General features: G+C 34.7%; 1 protein-coding gene across 2 annotated transcripts in view; it reads right to left on the bottom strand.

The window, feature by feature from the left end:
* The window catches only part of LOC114339218 (2-oxoglutarate and iron-dependent oxygenase domain-containing protein 3), a 36024-nt gene that overhangs the window by 6554 nt on the left and 10447 nt on the right, over positions 1-19023 (bottom strand). For both annotated transcript variants that reach the window (XR_007699137.1, XM_028289839.2), the window contains exon 3: positions 8511-8809. Coding sequence is in view for 1 of the 2 variants with exons in the window: in XM_028289839.2 (XP_028145640.1) it covers positions 8511-8809 (299 nt within the window). In the remaining variant the exon portion in view is untranslated. The remainder of the gene's footprint in view (positions 1-8510; positions 8810-19023) is intronic.

Genomic DNA, 19023 nt, shown 5'->3' with positions numbered 1-19023 from the left:
AGGAAATTAAGGACAGGTTCTCAGCAGTAATTTTGCTGGGAAGTCTTCCAGACTCATACAGTTTTTTGATTACAGCGCTGGAAAGTAGGCCATCGAGTGAATTTACTCTAGAATTTGTTACTAGTAAATTAATAGATGAGTACAGGAGACGTCAGGGAGCTTTGGGAAGAAATCAGGAGGAGTCGGTGATGAAGTCAGTGTACGAGGGTAACAAAAATAATGGTACTGCAAGGGCAGAAGCAAGGCAGTGTTATTTTTGTAACCGTAAGGGCCATTTTAAACGAGATTGCTTTAAGTACAAAGCGTTTAAAAAGAAAAAGGCCAATAAAGTCACTGAAGTTACTGATGATGCATGTTTTATGGTCAATTATAGCTCAAGGGACGGAAAAAGGGATTCTGCTTCGTGGTATGTGGACTCAGGAGCTTCGAGCCACATGGTTAATTACAAACGATTCTATACCCAATTTGACAGTAGCAGAAAGGGCGTTGTAAGTTTAGCGGAGAAAGGGCAATACTCCGAGGTTCAGGGTATAGGGACAGGACTTACTGAGTGCGTGACTGGATCGGGAGTGGAAAATTTAAAAATCGACAATGTGTTGTATGTGCCGGGATTAGACTCAAATCTGCTTTCGGTGAAAAAGCTAACAAGTGCGGGACATAATGTGCAGTTCGATAAAAACGAGTGTAAAATCGATTTACGCGGAAAAGTCGTCGCGAGTGCGGTGCCTTCACCGGACTTATACAAACTTTCAACTGTGGACCATGGATTGAGTGTTTTGGGGCACTCCAGCAACTGTCAACATACATGGCATAGACGGTTTGGACACAGGGACATGGATGCAGTCAAACAGTTAATGGAAAAGAAAATGGCAGTCGGGATTGATATGACAGACTGTAGGATTAGGGAAACTTGTGAATGCTGTATGAAAGGTAAAATTTTACGTAAGAGTTTTCCAAAATTTTCTCATAGCAATACATTTAATATTTTTGACTTATTACATTCGGATATTTGCGGGCCCATAAAGACTGTTACTCCAGGGGGTAAACGTTATATTCTGACTTTAATTGATGATTTTTCTAGATATACAACTATATATTTATTAAATCATAAAGATGAAACGGCAAAATGTATAAAAGAGATTATAGAATTTACGAGTAATCAGTTAGGCAGGGTTCCAAAAGTAATTAGATCAGATAGGGGTGGCGAGTACGTAAATAATAATTTAAGGGAATTTTTAAAGGGTAAAGGTATAAAAATTAAATATACAGCAGGGTACTCTCCAGAACAGAACGGGGTTGCAGAGAGAAAGAATCGATCTCTAGTTGAAATAGATAGGTGCATGTTAATCGATGCGGGTTTAGCAAAGAAATTTTGGGGGGAAGCGATAGTGACAGCCAATTATTTGCAAAATCGATTACCTACTAAGTCGAAAGAAAAAACGCCCTATGAATTGTGGCATAAAGTAACACCGAATGTGTCGAATTTGCAAATATTTGGGTCTACGGTTTATAGTCACATTTCCAAAGAAAAAATGAAGGATAAATTTGATCCAAGAGGTGAGTCACTGGTATTTGTAGGTTATTCTGATGAATCAAAAGCATATAGATTGTTAAATGTAGATACAGAACGTATTACAATTAGCCGTAGTATGGTGTTTTCCAAGAGAAATATATGCGTCGAGAAAAAGGAGGCAAAAAGTGAGGAAATATCCATTGGATCCATGATGGAACGGAAGAAAATAGAGCCAAACGACGTAGAAGACAGAGAGGTTGCAAATTTTGAAAACACGGAGGAAATAGAAAATTCTACGGATACATCTAACACGTATGAGAGCTTAAGTTGGGAAGAATCCCATGAAGATAGATGACGGTAATTCTAACTATCAATTAGATACAGATCTCGATATACAGAATTCAGGTGATCGTAGATCTAGCAGAGTAAATAAAGGTGTTCCACCTGAGCGCTACATAGCAAAGTTGACAGAACTCCAAGAAGTAGAACCAAGAAACTTTAAAGAAGCGCTTGAAAGAAGTGATAGTGAAAAATGGAAGCAAGCTATGGAAGAGGAAATCACGTCATTAAGGAAAAATTAAACTTGGGATTTAATACAAGCACCAAAGGGAAAGAATATAGTCTCATGTAAATGGGTATTCAAGTTAAAAACAGACGAAGATCAAAGCTCGAAGAAGTACAAAGCACGGCTTGTAGCAATGTATTCGCTCCGGTTGCGCGGCAAGCTACTCTTCGAATTTTATTAACAGAGGCATGGAGTAAAAAACTCATAGTAAGGCAGATAGATGCAAAAACAGCCTTTCTAAATGGACAACTGTCAGAAGAAATTTTTATGAAACAGCCTGAGGGATTTGCAGAAACGGATACTAGTTTTGTTTGCAAATTAAATAAAAGTTTATATGGTTTGAAACAATCTGCCAGAACTTGGAACAAAAAGCTTGATAAAGTTTTATCTAAAGAAAATTTTTGTAAAAGCAATATTGATATATGTTTATATATAAAGGTAATAAATAATGAAAGGGTTTACGTACTTATATACGTGGATGACATTTTAATAGCAGCAAAGGATACACAGGTAATTGATACATTTGAAGAGAATCTAAAACGTAATTTTGATATAACGAGTTTGAGATTATTACAAAATTATTTAGGTATGAAGATTGAAAGGTGCGATCAAGGGATATATAGTTTAAATCAAGCCAGTTATATTGACAAATTGCTGTACAATTTTATGATGAAAGATGCAAAGGAGTCTAATATACCGCTGGAAGTAAAGGGGGTCTGTTTGACTAATTCAAAAATAATTTTAGTTGCGAGGGATGTTAGAATAAATTCAACTATAAATTATTAGGTATTTTTATTAGTGTTAGAATGGACACACGCAGTCTCAGTGGGCGGGCATTTCTCCGAATGCATTAGGGCGATACACTCTTACCTAAAATTGCATAAAGTATCATGTTACAAGGGATGTGAATGCCAGAACTGTATGTTAGTTCTGCGTTCGATATTTAGTCTGTAAGAATACATCGCAGTAGAAACACATGTCTTAATTTCTTTGTATATTATTATAATACGGTTCGGTTAAAATAAATAGTTTGTTTACTATTATTTGTACCTTTTATTATCTGCTATTTCTAATATTAACAAATTTTCAGCTTGATATTAATAGTGGTATTAATAAATGTATAGTGATAAGTAAAGAGCCGCGTAGATGCAAGTTAGAAATAGACGGCAAAATTGTAGAACAAAAAGTGAAATTCAATTACCTAGGAGTAGAGATCATTAGTGACAGGAATATAAGAACAGAGACCATAACACAAGCAACAAAAGCGGCAAGAGTAAGTGGTTGCCTCCGAGAAACCATATGGAGAAACAAATATCTGACCACCGAAAGCAAAATAAAAGTATACAAGACAACAGTAAGACCTATCTTAACCTATGCAGCGGAGACAAGGACCGATACAAGAAAGACGAAACAACAAATCCACAAAGTCGAAATGAAAGTATTAAGATCAATAGCGGGCTTATCATTAAGAGACAGACAAAGCAACAGAAGTATACGAGAACGATGCGAAATTCAAAATATTAACAGGTGGATAAAAACAAGAAAGAAAAACTGGAACGAACATGTAAACCGAATGGAACCAGATAGATTAGCGAACATCTGTAAAAACAACAAGCCGTATAGCAGAAGACCCGTTGGAAGGCTGCCGAAAAGGTGGAAAGACAATGTACAGTCAACAACAACTGAAACAGAATAAGAGGCAGACAAACAGGAGTAATCCTAATCGCACGAAGAAGAAGAAGAAGAAGCTATTTATACCCTTTTTATGGTAAGCGGGAACCAGGCCTAATAGATAAAAAGAGCTAGAACGCGTTATAGCTCTAATACACATAAAAAAATCAAAGAGTTTACTTATACTTACAAGGAAAGACAATAAAATTAGAACAAAGTATCGGTAAAACGCAGTTCGGCTTAGTATGCGGTTTTGGAACGCGAGAGTACCTCTTTGCAATGCGAGGCTTGGTTAAAAAATGCCTAGATCAACAAAAATATTTTTACGCCAGCTTTATTGACTATGAGAAAGCGTTCGACACCATCAAACATGACAAACTTATAGAACTATTACATCTTTCAGAACTTGACACTAATGACATCCAGATTATTAAAAATCTGTATAGGAATCAGACAATCCACATAAAGTATGGAAATATCTTCTTCTTCTTTGAGTGCCTCTCCTATCGGAGATTGGATATCATTAGGGCGATTCTAATTTTATTTACTGCTGTTTTGAACAATTCGTTAGTGGTACAGCCAAACCACTCTTTCAAATTTCTCATCCAGGACATTCTTCTACGGCCTGGATTTCTTCGTCCTTGGATTTTTCCTTGCATTATATTTTGTAGGAATGTGTACTTTTGTCCCCTCATCAGGTGGCCTAAGTATTCAAGTTTTCTCTTTTTTATATTCAGTAGAACTTCTGGCTCGTTATTTATTCTGCGTATTACTTCTTCATTTGTAATTTTATCCACCCAACTTATTCTTAGTATACGGCGGTAGCACCACATCTCAAAGCTTTCAAGATTTTTAATATTCCTCTGTTTAAGAGTCCATGACTCAACACCGTAGAGCAAAGTACTGAATACATAGCATTTTAACATTCTAGTTCGTAGATGAATACTAATACCACGATTACAAAATAATTTTTTCATTTTTATAAAAGTAGACCTGGCAATTTCAATACGTCTTTTATCTCGTGATTTTGGTCACCTGTTTCATCGATAAGGGTTCCCAAGTATTTGTATTCGTTTATTTTTTCAAAGATATATGGTGGGTTCAAACATAATAATTTCTAAAAGGGTTACACAGGTCTGCATTCTTTCGCCACTGTTATTCCAATACAGAGGGGTTGATTGACCAATACAGAGGTACTGAGACAAATGGGTAAAGAGATGGCATTGTTATCAACTGCCGAAAGGAGAAACGCATCATATCTGAGCAAAGTGTTCCGTAACAATAGGTATAGTCCGCTACAACTTATAGTGGAAGGCAAGATCGATGGTAGAAGAGGTTTGGGCAGAAACAAAAAACCCTGGTTGATAAAGTTAAGGGAATGGTTCCAAATATCAGAAGCTGCGAATATAAGATATGCGGCACATAAAGAAGAACCTCAAGATACGTCAAGGAGCAGCAGATAGAATAACATGCTTCTGTCAAGTCTGCCGGGTTTTGCCATTCAGTTAAGGCCATCGGTACATAATTCGCAAATATTTTACGGCTATCCCTACTTTTTCTGTCTTTACACGGCAAATTACGTGTAGTAAAATTCACACTGGTATGGATATGTAAACATTACTACAATGTCATTCTACTTGAAAATGTCATCATTAACTTTAAAGAGATGGCTTTTGAATGTTCTTGGATAACTGTTATTTGTATAATTGCAAATTATTAATTCAGTTAATAAATGTAGTTAATTTTTTCACTAACTATGTATTCAGTGATTGTAATAATTTATATGTACAACAAAAACTAATACTCGCTCGAGAAAAGAGGAAAAGTGTTAAAGTGATTTTTTAATAATACATATATTGTTACTATGGAATGTCTACAATTTTGAACATCTTTAACAAAAAAATACTTGGATCACAGAATATATCCTGATGTATTCCTGCTTGGATCTTCCATAAATAATAAACAATAAATAACTTTTTATTAAGTTCACGTCTTAAATCAATTATTTATCAAATACACTATCAATATACAGAGAGCGCGTAAAGGTTGGAATAAATTCAGTTTCTCGATAACGGACGATTTTGGAAAATATTCCGAAACAGGTCAATTTTTATTTTTAAATTACGACTTTTTGGCATATATATCATACTAGTGACGTCACCCATCTGGGCGTGGTGACGTCATCGATGATTTTTTTAAATGGGAATAGGGGTCGTGTGATAGCTCATTCGAAAGGTAATTTAATTCTCTTACAGGGTGTCCAAAAAAATGTTTTTAAATTAAATTTATTGACATAAAAAGAAGAATGCATGTAATTTATTTGGTCCAAAATACATTTTACTGCTCTCAGAAAACAGAAAAAAAAGTTTATTTGAAAAATAATCATTGCTTTTGGCTTAAATTACATGTTCAAACTGTCAAGAGGAAGGTGGGTGGCGGCTTTAATATTGAATTTAAGCAAAAAACAATATTTATTTATCAAATAAACTTTACTTCCTGTTTTCTGATAACAGTAAAATGTACACACATTCTTCTTTTTATGTCAATCAATTTAATTAAAAAAAAATTTTTGGACACCCTGTATAAATTATTATGTTAATGTTTATATTACTGAATAGAGAATTGAATTATCTTTTAAATGAGCTATCACACGACCCCTATTCTCATTTAAAAAAATTATAGATGACGTCATCACGCCCAGATAGGTGACGTCACTAGTATGACGTCACATTTTAGTTGCATGACAAAAAGTCGCAATTTAAAAATAAAAATTGACCTGTTTCGGGATTTTTTTCCAAAATCGTCCGTTCTCGAGAAAATGAATTTATTCCAACCTTTACGTGCTCACTGTATATTATTTAATCAACAACTCAAAATATTCCCGATGCCATGTCAAATATTTAAAACTGTCACTGTCTTGTCATCATATTCTATTTGACTCAGTGCGTTGTATGACAAAGATAGTGAATGTTCGATTTGGAAAATATCACCACGGACATAGTGTCCATTTTTTTCGAATCCTGAAAAAAACTAATAAATATTTTTTAAAAATTTAAACGCAGAATGAAAGATTAAGAGGGCCGAAAGTCCCTTTGAATAAATAAAAAGTTTCTTTTGAATGAGATATTTGAAATTAAAAATCACACTACATTTTCTCTTAGTTTTTCAGCCCTGTAATTTATTAAAATAAACATAGAAGTTTTCAGGGACTTTCCGCCCTCGGTAAGAACGTAATCTTTCATTCTGCGTTTAAATTTTTCAAAAATACTTATTAGTTTTCTCAGGATTCGAAAAAAATGAATCCCTATTTGAATAGCATTGCAGCTGAAAATACGTACCCATCCCCTTAACATCAAAGTTATAATATGCTCGAGTCAAAAGTGTTTTGCTAGATTTAGTCAAATAGTAACTAGGTATTCAAAGAATTTGATTGTTCAAGCGATATAATATTCTGTTAGTTGTTTACATACTATAACAAAATACATGTATCTTACAAGAGCAAAAATAACATTAACGTTACTAAACAGTGCAATAGTGACTTTTTCAGTGAGAGAAGTGAATATGAGTAAGCTTGCAATGTTGCAAGATCTACTTGTTGCATATTCATTTCTTGAAGTTCCAACGCTGTATACCGATGATCCCAAACCATATATGATTTTAAGAATGTCGCGAATCGAAGCATTACATTTTAGTTAAATCTGACAGTGTTGTCAGAATATTTATATAAATATTTGCCAGAATATTAATAATTAAAATATTTTACCGAAAAAATAAATAAACATAGAATACAATTTAGTATACAATGTCCGAATATATCAATGACATAAAATATTTATATTTACGTCGTTGATAAATTTCTAACCTAGAATTACAATTGGCATTTTATCCGTTAAAATTGTGAAACATACTATCACGATAGATTACTTTTGTTTCAAATTATCTTTATTCGCATCATGGATTGGTTAGCTATTTAGGAGTATTGTAATTGTCAACCAATTATACATCTATAAGTATAAGTAGCTTTAATATGGAAATGTCCTTCAACGAATACATACTTATTATTATTATGTAGGATAAGGTAGGATAGAAAATGTTAAGTAGATAGGTATAGGAAAATATATAGTAAAATAAATTAGCCAAATTGTGAATCGGCGAATGAGCCTTGAAGGGCCCGTAGTCATACAATTCCAAAGGAAAAAAAAAGACTACTTCATCTTTGAAAAAAAAAAGAATACATACTTTTCGAAATTCATGTATAATAATCAAGGACATACGTTTTTTTCTGTCACTTCGAGCTTAATGCGTTAGAGCGAATTCGACAAACTATGACGCACTGAAAAAAGGGTTTGGGATCAACTGTACTCGTACATTTATTATTCTAAATATTCTCCAAGCATTTAAATACTTAAACTATAACAACAAGATAATAATAATAATAATAATTTTGTGTGGTATTTTGGCCGGGGAGATCCTTTCGGACAAGTCCTAGCGCCATTTGCATCTTTAACCCTGTTTGAAGTAGCTAGTGTCAATGCTCACACTAGCCGAGGGGATCGACGGCTTAACGTACTCTCCGAGGCACGGTGAACGGCTTGTATCATTTTTAGGAATGAAAATGGATTGTAGGTGCCGGAGCTCGGACCCATGCGCTCTGGCTTATGAGGCCAGTACCATGCCGTTGAGCTACGGCCGTCCAAAAGATAACAATAACATAAGACAACAATCGCAACTACTGAAAAAAAACTTTAGAATATTGTTTACCTTGTCAATATGTTCATGCCAGTACTCGTCATGTCTAGTTTTTGGGTCAACATTGGTAAGTCTAGAGAAAAATGTCGGATAGGTTAAATATAAACTATCGGCTTGAATACCAAAATTCTGAGCAATGGCTTCTTGAATTTTGCTTCTTACTAAATGGTAAATTGTCCTTTCAGATTCTGTCAAAATATTTTTGCTGCCACTCTGTTCATAGATATTTATAAACCTATCTTTGTAGGATAGGGCTCCTGTGTGTAAATCAATTATGGATGCTCCACCTGAAGATCCACCTTGTGCCATTACTATAAAATAAATAAAATTATAAAACAGTTTATAATAGTACATATAACCGATTATAGTTCTTCCACTCTTATCTTTGCACATCATCATTATTCGTCTTAGGAAATCATCCATCTAGAAAATAAACCAATATATGTAAGCCAAACATACATCCGTTATAAGAATTAGAAAATGGCTAATACAGTTGAACCCACTTATTAGAATACCGGTTATACGAATATCTCGGTTTAAGGAATAAAAATTTAAAGTCACAAAACGTTTCTAGAAGCTACCAATGATCGGTTATTAGAATATCCCGGTTATAGGAATACTTTTGCTTGGCACGAAGACTATTCCAATAAGCGGGTTCAACTGTATTATAATGGACGTTTTTATACTTCTCTTTTTATATCATTTATTGGCATATTTATAGGTTGTCCAATAACATCTCCAGTAACAGTCCGATGACTGAACATCGCGAATTGAAAAGAAGCAAATATATATGGTGCAAATATATCGTCAGATCATGTTCCTGTTGCTGGTAAATTTAGGATTAGATTTAAGAAGGTTACAAAAAAGAATATTTAGTAACAAAAAATGCGATATGAGAAGACTAAAATGTAAGGAAACAAAAGAGAGTCGCACAGATTCTTTAAAAGAAGCTAAGTAACATGAAGGAAACATATAAAGAAAACAAAAACCCTCAAAAATATTTAATATTACTCCGTTGACTTGGTTTTAGCACGTCAACAGCTAAATTTTAGCTTTAGCTTTTAATAAGGGCCGGTTTTTCAGTGCTGGGTTAACCTAATTATTTTTTGGTCACCGAAATATTCATGGTTCAGTTTTTCAGTACTAGATTAGAGTTTAAACTCGTTTAAGTTAACCAAGATTTTAACCGGTCCTCGTTAGATGGTTTAACTCAGAATTTTGCGGTTACGCTTGCGCATGGGTGCAGTGAATGCATCAGATGTTACCTGCCTGACAGAAGAGATTAGTTGGGTTATGTTATTTTGTTTTTATCGCGGGAAGTATTCTAGTACCTCCTTATTATTATAATGAAATTATTATACATTATTATCGAAATTATAAATTATTATTATCGTTATTATATAGGAAGCAATTATAACGACATATTATATTTAAATATATTATTGGGACCGTGCACGTTCGGCAAAGCGACACCTATTTCTACGCTCTGCAACTTTATTCGCACTTTTAATTATATTGGCCAATTATATTAGTCCTGGTTACTGGATAATTGTCAAGGCCATAGTCCAAAAAAATAATAAGAAAAAATAAGATTCCGGTTATGTTATTAAAACGTAAACAATTGTATGTAGTAAATAAAATTAGTTATTAAAATACAATTAATTGCTGCACGCAAAATACAATTAATTAAATTAAATTTATAATAATTGAATATCGTATCAATATTGTGGAGCAACATACAATTTTTCTTCTTCAATGACAGTTGATATGAAATGTACGTCAATTTGACAATTTCAATTGACAATATGAATTATTTAAGAAAGTTGCAATATTTCTCCGCTATTCGCGCACGATCGTTTCTCAATTATTCCCTTCCAAGTACTTGCACACCGCGAATAACTGTAACAGGTACCTATGTTTACACATCTGTAACAGGATTTAATGCATGATTCCTAGTAATATTTTAAAACGATAATTTTATATTTGTCTATTACCAAACAGTTTGACTCCTTATTTCCTGGTCAATCTGTTCAAGTTCAAATAGTGATAAAACCGTGGCATTTGACAAACGAAATCGGTAAAAAATGTCTACATCGTCCCAGTAATTGTAATGCTATGAAACCTGTTATGAAACCGAGGTAGACGTTATGAATGAACTAAATAAAGATTCCGAACTTGATACTGCATTAATAATTTTTTAAATTTGGTTATGAAATTGTTTTTCATTTATTTTTCTGTCAAATTGATCATTATTTCTCGAATTGCACATGCGCAAGTACAGTTACTGCTGCCAACAGAAGAAAAAAAGTGGTTAGCTAACCGAGATTTTCTTAACTTGGTTTAAAGCACTGAGAAACGCTATGAGGGTTAAAATATTGGTTAAAATTTAAACTAGGTTAGCTAACCAAAATTTTAACCGGTCACTGAAAAACTGGGCCTAAATAGCTAAATGCCAATTTAGAGGTTAAAATCATATCGCACCCCGACTTCGTTAGTGCCATAACCCTAAAAAAATGGAAAATCTTTTTTTTGGCCTAACACGTTCTTTTAGGCATTGTCTTCATTGTGGAATAATGTCACATAATTTAGTTATTTTAAAATTCAAATATTGCGCCTGTGTCGTTATTACCTTTTCTGGTTTTGGCGCTCCCAGCATTATATAGCAAGCCCGCCACCTACCATTTTGTATCACGCTGTGGTCGAGAGTGGATGCGTGGTAAGTACCGTTCATTTTTGAATATTGTCCTAACATGTCATAATGCATTTGTTTGCCAAGAAAAATTACTCAAGTAAAACCTGTGTAAGTGTCATGATCTGTAAGAAGGCGGGTTGATACGCCCTAATCCTTAAATTTTGAATATATAAATTCTTAATCTAATAAATCAAACACTGTCAAAACAAAATTTACAATAATTATTAATTGTCCGTAAGCAAATTAATCACCGACCATCGTTCTATGGCTGTTTGTTCAATACATGGTGTTGTGTATGGACAGGAGGCTTAAATTAATTGTTTCAGTTTCTGTGAGTAGGAAAGAGACATACATATAAAAATGCAATATAAAAAATAATTCGAGAATAATGTCATACTTATGCATAGATACAATGGAAGAACTATATATAGTATGTTACAATTGAACCAAAATATGGCATAACCCAGACATCCCAAGTCAAAGTTATCCTCCAACACCAAATTGTTCTATATGGTCCACATAATGTTCAGAAAAAAGTCACACCATTTTGAGCGTCGGGTTTAGGGGGAGAGGGGGGAGAAATCGGTAAATTCGTAGTTTTTACGTTTTTCGGCAATATTTCTAAAACTATGCGGTTTAGCATGAACAACCCTCTATAAATGTTCTACATTAAATTTGAAATAAAAAAGGTACTATGCATAATCCTTCTAAAATGAACGGCTCCAAAGTTACGGAGGTAGTATATATTATAGTATAATTGGTCCAAAAAAGGCCTAACCCAGACATCTAAAGTAAAAGTTTTCCTCCAACACCAAATTGTTATATATGGTCCACATATTGTTCAGTGAAAAGCTACACCATTTTGAGCGTCCGGTTTGGGAGAGAGATGGGGGAGAAGTCGATAGATTAGTAGTTTTTTTACGTTTTTCGTCAATATTTCTAAAACTATGCTTTAGCGTAAATAATGTTCTATACAAAAATGTTCTACATAAAATTTAAAACAAAAAAGGACCTATACATGACTGTTATAAAATCAACGGTTCCAGACTTACGGAGGGTGAAAAGTGGAGATTTTAGATACTTTTTATATTTTTTGGGCAAGTTATGATGATTTTGGGTGGTGAGGTTGACAATTTTCTTCAAGGGCTTATCACTAACATAACATCGGCTGCTGAAATAGCAAATTTTATTTACAAAACACAATCATGTTAAAGAAAATTTCTTTCATCAGTAATAATATTATAAATTGCCCAAAAAATATAAAAAGTATCGAAAACCTCCACTTTTCACCCTCCGTAACTCTGGAACCGTTGATTTTATAACAATTATGTATCGGACCTTTTTTGTTTTAAATTTTATGTAGAACATTTTTGTATAGAACATTGTTTACGCTAAAGCATAGTTTTAGAAATATTAACGAAAAACTACTATTTTATCGACTTCTCCCCCATCTCCCCCCCCCCAAACCGGACGCTCAAAATGGTGTAACTTTTTACTGAACAATATGTGGTCCATATAGAACAATTTGGTGTTGGAGGAAAGGACTTCCCCCCCCCCCCCAAACCGGACAACCGGACGCTCAAAATGGTGTAACTTTTTACTGAACAATATGTGGACCATATAGAACAATTTGGTGTTGGAGGAAAACTTTTACTTTGGATGTTTGTGTTAGGCCTTTTTTGGACCAATTATACTATACTACCTCCGTAACTTTGGAACCGTTCATTTTAGAAGGATCATGCATAGAGCCTTTATTATTTCAAATTTAATGTAGAACATTTTTGTATAGAAGATTGTTCACGCTAAACCGCATAGTTTTAGAAATATTGGCGAAAAACATAAAAAACTACGAATTTGCCGATTTCTCCCCCCTCCCCCCTCCAAACCCGACACTCAAAATGGTGTGACTTTTTTCTGAACATTATGTGGACCATATAGAACAGTTTGGTGTTGGAGGATAACTTTCACTTTGGATGTCTGGGTTTGGGTCTAGTTATACCATACTAATATAAACATATTAATTAACCAAACGACCACGAAATTAGAAAAGATATTTTACATTGATATTAGGTATATTTCCACCTTTATTCATGAGTAGCAGCTTTTGTTTAGGAATTTTGTCTTTAACTTCCAATTGATTTGTTACCCTTTCATTAAACTCTCATGCAAAATCAGACTGCTATTTCACCAACGTAAGTCGTGTCATTTGACATGTACTACGTGTTCCACTTATTAAAATGCCCAGATGGTGATAAATACCAGTCTGAATTTTGCATGAGAGTTAAAAGAAAAAGTAACAAATCAATTGGAAGTTCTGTCCGACAAAATACACGGAACCTTTTCGTAGTCTGAAAGTTCCAAATTTTTAACCTGTTCCACAATTAAAACTTCCCCTGTTCCAGTGTTCCCATACATCAAAGTTTGTCCGACTAGACACCATTAAGCTATAACAAATTTTCAGATTGCTATTAATCAACTTTTTTTGGTACGCGCGATCCAGGCCTATTATCGAACATGCTATTAAATAGGCTAACACCGATTGTAGAGGATTTCATAGTGGAATACCAAGCGGGCTTCAGAAAAAATAGATCGGCCATAGATGAGATTTTTACTCTAAGGCAGCTGCTTGAAAAAGGATGGGAATTCAATAGAACTATCCATAATCTCTTTATAGATTTCCGACAAGCATAGGATAACATTAAAAGGGATCAGATTTGGAATGCACTGGCAGAACCTTCAGTTCCAAAAAAATTTATCCAGCTTGTTAAGATATGCGTGAATGGCTGTAGACCCAGAGTACGAATAAGTAACAAACTCTCAGAATCGTTCAAAATAACCAGTGGCCTGAAACAAGGAGATGCACTGTCACCTCTCCTTTTTAATATAATCCTGGAGAAAGTAGTAAGAACACCACAAATTAGAACAAAATTACTGACAGTAAATGGACCAAAATTACTACTAGCATACGCGCATGACATTGACATTGTGAGAAACACAGTCACCAATGTGAAGGAGACTTTCAATAAATTGGAGGTAGAGGCAAAGAAAACTGGTTTAAGGGTAAATGAAGAGAAAACCAAATACATGTGCATCAACAGACAAAAGAGACGAAATAGAATAAGGCAAAATGTTACGATAGACCCATGTAACTTTAAAAGAGTGGAGAGTTTTAAATACCTAGGAGCAACAATCACTGCAGATAACGATATCACGGAGGAGATTAAAGGGAGAATTCAGGCAGCAAACAGATGTATGTATAGCCTCCACGATACTATTAAATCTACGAGCCTAACACGAGCATCAAAGATCAGAATATATTTATAAAACAGTGATTAGACCGGTGCTCATGTATGCGTGTGAGACGTGGACTCTGACCAAAGCAATTGAAAGAAAACTTAGATGAAAACAAGCATGTGTGTGTGTGTGTGTAGCAACCAATACCAAATGAGAACGAATGCTGAGGTCACACAGATGTATAGGGAGAGCGACATAGTCCAAGAAATTAAATCTCAGCGTCTAAGATGGGCTGGCCATGTCCACAGACTCCCTAATAATTGCCTTGCCAAGCTGAGCTGGGAGGAAGCTCCCACAGGAAGAATGCGCTTAGGACGCCCAGGAATGCGATGGAGAGACAATATATGGTCAGATTTAAGAACAATGGGGCTACCCACTGACCCAACTTCCATGGACGACCGTTCGAGATGGAACGAGTTGTGCAGTCAGACAAGACCCACCCCGGGTTGTAGTGCTACCAGAAGAAGAATATTGACAGCTATGTACAACTAAAAATTGCTTTCAACAACTTCTGTTCCTCACTCAATATTTTATTGTTTTCCTTTTCTTTGTTTTATCGGATTATCCTTTGGAGCTTGCCATCCACTCTTTGGAGGAAATGTCCTGGCTGAGAAATCTCAGAGAATGGTTTGGATGCAGCTCAACTGAACTCTTTCGGGCTGTAGTGTCGAAAGTGAGAATAGTAATGATGATTGCCAACCTTCGTCGCGGAGATGGCACGTAGAGAAGAAGAAGATCCTCTCTTTGTGAGCACACACACACACATCATTTGGAGCTCTCCTTGTAATGCTGAGCTACAACCACAGACATAATAAAAATAGACTAGGTAATGTATGGGCCGCTCTGTGCATCGAGGTGTAACACCAATATCAAGGACGTCATTGGCCAATATTCACTTTGAGTGGTCTAGCCATCTTTGTCTGTCGCATGCGTGGGATCGTTTGTTTAACAGAGATAGATAGATCACCGATCGACCGCCTGTGCGCTATGCTATTTTGCTCAGTATGCCTTGTTTATCCTTATTATGTCTATGGCTACAACTCTTGTTTGATATTATTGTGTATGAACTAGTTGCTCCCTGTTTGATTTCTAAATAATAATATATCTATCTTGTAGTCCTATCAAATGATCTGTACAAAACGTATTGCATACGGCTATTCATAATATCTAAAGCCGGACTCAAACGACTCGTGTACTTGGCGAATAATCGTCACTTGCGTATACTTGCCATGTCGTCTGAGTGGGTTACTCGTACAATTATTTGTCACTAGTTGCCACTCGTTCGTCTTCCAACTGTTGTCGGTAAAAAAGACCCGAGTCAAAGGGATCACGATTATTCGCACACTTGCGAAGTACATACTTGTCTATACTTGCAGAGGCGATCAAACGAAATGTATAAATAATTGGCATTTACTGCGACTATTCATTTAGACCAGTGCATTTAGCACTAAAAACACCGGAATAAATCGATTTTTAAATACACCACCTAGAGACTTGCTCTCCTTTAAAGGGTACATAACCTATTTTGTTGAGTTGAAAAGAAAACAGTTGTTTTCATAGTATGTATTTGTTTTCATGTTTTGTTGTTTTTATATTTAACTTTTAAGGTTAACTTTACAGTCAATAATAATATATTATATTATTACTAGGATTCATTAATTGTACTTTAAAAGCACAATTATGTATAATTTTTAAACGTCTAGTTCAAGAAATTTATTGTATTCAGAAGACCAAAAATGAACCAGAACGGATTAAGAACAAACTGTTTTGAACAATAATAATATTATTATGATGATCTGGATTTTTATCAAAGATTTAGGTTGAAAACAAACAATTTTGTGCCTTCTTAAACAGAAAACCAAATAACTTTCACTATTACGTAAGTGACTAAAAATTTGTTGATATTAAGTAAAAACAATGCTGTTTATTTATTTTAGAGGTGGATACATTACTCCCATGCAACAAATTATGTTGGATTTTATGCATCAGGAAGTATGCAATTAAATGTAGCTGATTTTAAGGCAGTGTCCAGAGGTTCAGCAAGTAGAATTATAAAAATAGTATCCTTTACAATTGCAAGAATCATCAAGAGCTGGAAAGCTGTTGAAGATTTTTACAAGATTGCTGTATTCCCTAGAATAATGAGTGCAATGGGTTATACTTTAATTAAAATAGATTCTGCAGGTGTTCAGGATGCAGAAATTTTCAGGTCCAGAAAATCATTTTTTGCATTGAATGTCCAGTCAGTGATGCAAAATTTAAAATTTGAGATATTGTTGTACTGTGGCCATCAAATAAGACAATTTTAATAATAGTAGGCTGAAGCATAATTTAGGGGCTTAGAATCACACAAACATAGCTACATTTTGTTTTATTTTCGTCTACAGAAATATTAGGGTTACGGTAACTGAACGTTATATGTAATGCATGTGCAAATCAGAACTAAAGCAGGTGGACATACGTTCGTGTGAATCTTAAATAAGAAGTTTAATGTAGTTATGTTTGTGTGACCCTAAGCCCCTGAATTTTGAAAGTGGTATCTTTGGCCATTACATATTGGTTGGTGACAATGATGAACAAGGAATGTAGTAGAACAGCAATATGGATTGTGGAAATGAAGATTTCCTATACTCGGCTTAGAAATGAGACTACAATTAGACAACATGACTGTGATTGTTGCAACTAGAGTGCTTCATAATATTGACATTGATATGGATGACAATTTTCCTGTGAATAAAACTGAAGATGAAGCAAACGATGAATAATTACAACCGATTAAAAATAATAAAAATATTTCAGAAAACAATATAACACTAAATAATACGTGTTAATAAATGAACACTGGTAGATTGTAAATATATTTATTAATAAAAGCAAAATGAATGTATTAACCTTTTTATTTATTGTAATTTATCCCAATTTTTTTATATACCTGGATCCCACGTACCAAAAAAAAGTTGATTAATAGCAAGCTGAAAATTTGTTAATAGCTTAACGGTGTCTAGTTGGACAAACTTTGATGTATGGGAACATTGGAAGTTCTAATTGTGTAACAGGTTAAAAATTTGGAACGTCCAGACTACGAAAACGTTCCACATATTTTGTCAGACAGAACTTTCAATTGATTTGTTACCATTTCATGCAAATATCAGACTGGTGTTTGGTGTTTATCACCAACTGGGCATTTTAATGAGTGAAACACGAAGAACATGTCAAATGACAGGAATCATGTTGGTTAGTAATAGCAGTCTGATTTTGCATGAGCGTTTAATGAAAGGGTAACAAATCAATTGGATGTTCTGTCCGACCAAATACATGGATGTTATCGTAATCTGACTTTCCAAATTTTTAAACTGTTCCACAATAATTAAAAGTTCCAGTGTTCCCGTACATCAAAGTTTGTCCGACTAGACACCATTAAGCTATTACCAAATTTTCAGCTTGCTATTAATAAACTTTTTTTGGTGCGCGGGATCCAGGCCTATTAGTTTTATTTTTAAATCCAATAATTTTATTTTTTTATATTCTGCTTTTTCTCTTTTTATCCTTTTTTTCCTTCTGTTCTGTAAATATGCAATGCAAATGAACATTAGCTTGCCTGTACATGATACTCAATTATTTAGATAATTTAAATGATCTTTAACAAATAAAATATTGTACCGACCTTTCCTTTATTCTTCACATTTACATTTATTTACTATATTTCTATAGCTTTCTATCTTTTGTAAGATTTTTTTTGCGGTTTTTGGGGTCGCTGAATACGAATACGCCATCAGAACCGACCACCTGGTACACAATGCTAAGGCATGTTATTTTCAGGAGTTTGGAGGGTTTTTGGGCATCAGGTGCAACGGGGGGTCGGTTTTGATGGCGTATTTTTGCTCAGCTACCCCAAAAATTCCCGAGTAATATGTTTGCATAAATTTAGTGACGAAAACCCTCTAAACTCTAGATGACGTGCCTTAGCAGTGAACCTGGACACCAGGTGCCCCGATGGTCAGTTCTGATGGCGTATTCGTCCTCAGCGACCCAAAAACCCCAGAGTAACAAAATCTGGCCCTAATAAGGACACTTATTTTGACATGTTTATGCACTGTTGGATGCATATCATGCACTATAAAATGCAACTATGCATTTCGAGCCATGTTTCTATTGTTGACTTTTTACTGATGTCATCCTGAACACAATGAAGAAAGTTGTAACTTTCTACGTGCTGTATTTAAATATCGATTTATTTTTTCCTAAATGTCCTGGTCTATTTATTAGTAATCAATACCACTGATTCATTTGTCAAGATCGTTAAGCCAAATGTTTACGCTCGCGTACTTGTACATTGTACACGTCGTGTAAGTGCCCTGTTTGTCATTGCAATCGCACACTCGTATACTTTCCAAGTATGCGAATAATTCTGTACTTGCGAAGTACACGAGTCGTTTGAGTCCGGCTTAAGGGTAAGAACAGAACAAGTGGGTCGAGGTGTAGGTGTAGGCCGCGGTGGATGCTACTAGTTGAGTCGCGGTCGATGTCGACAGCACATAG

Source organism: Diabrotica virgifera, chromosome 7, assembly GCF_917563875.1.
Source record: "Diabrotica virgifera virgifera chromosome 7, PGI_DIABVI_V3a".
In the NCBI taxonomy this organism is placed as follows: Eukaryota; Metazoa; Arthropoda; class Insecta; order Coleoptera; family Chrysomelidae; genus Diabrotica; species Diabrotica virgifera.
Note: the sequence above shows the minus strand (reverse complement) of the source record. Positions and strands in the feature narration are given on the sequence as shown.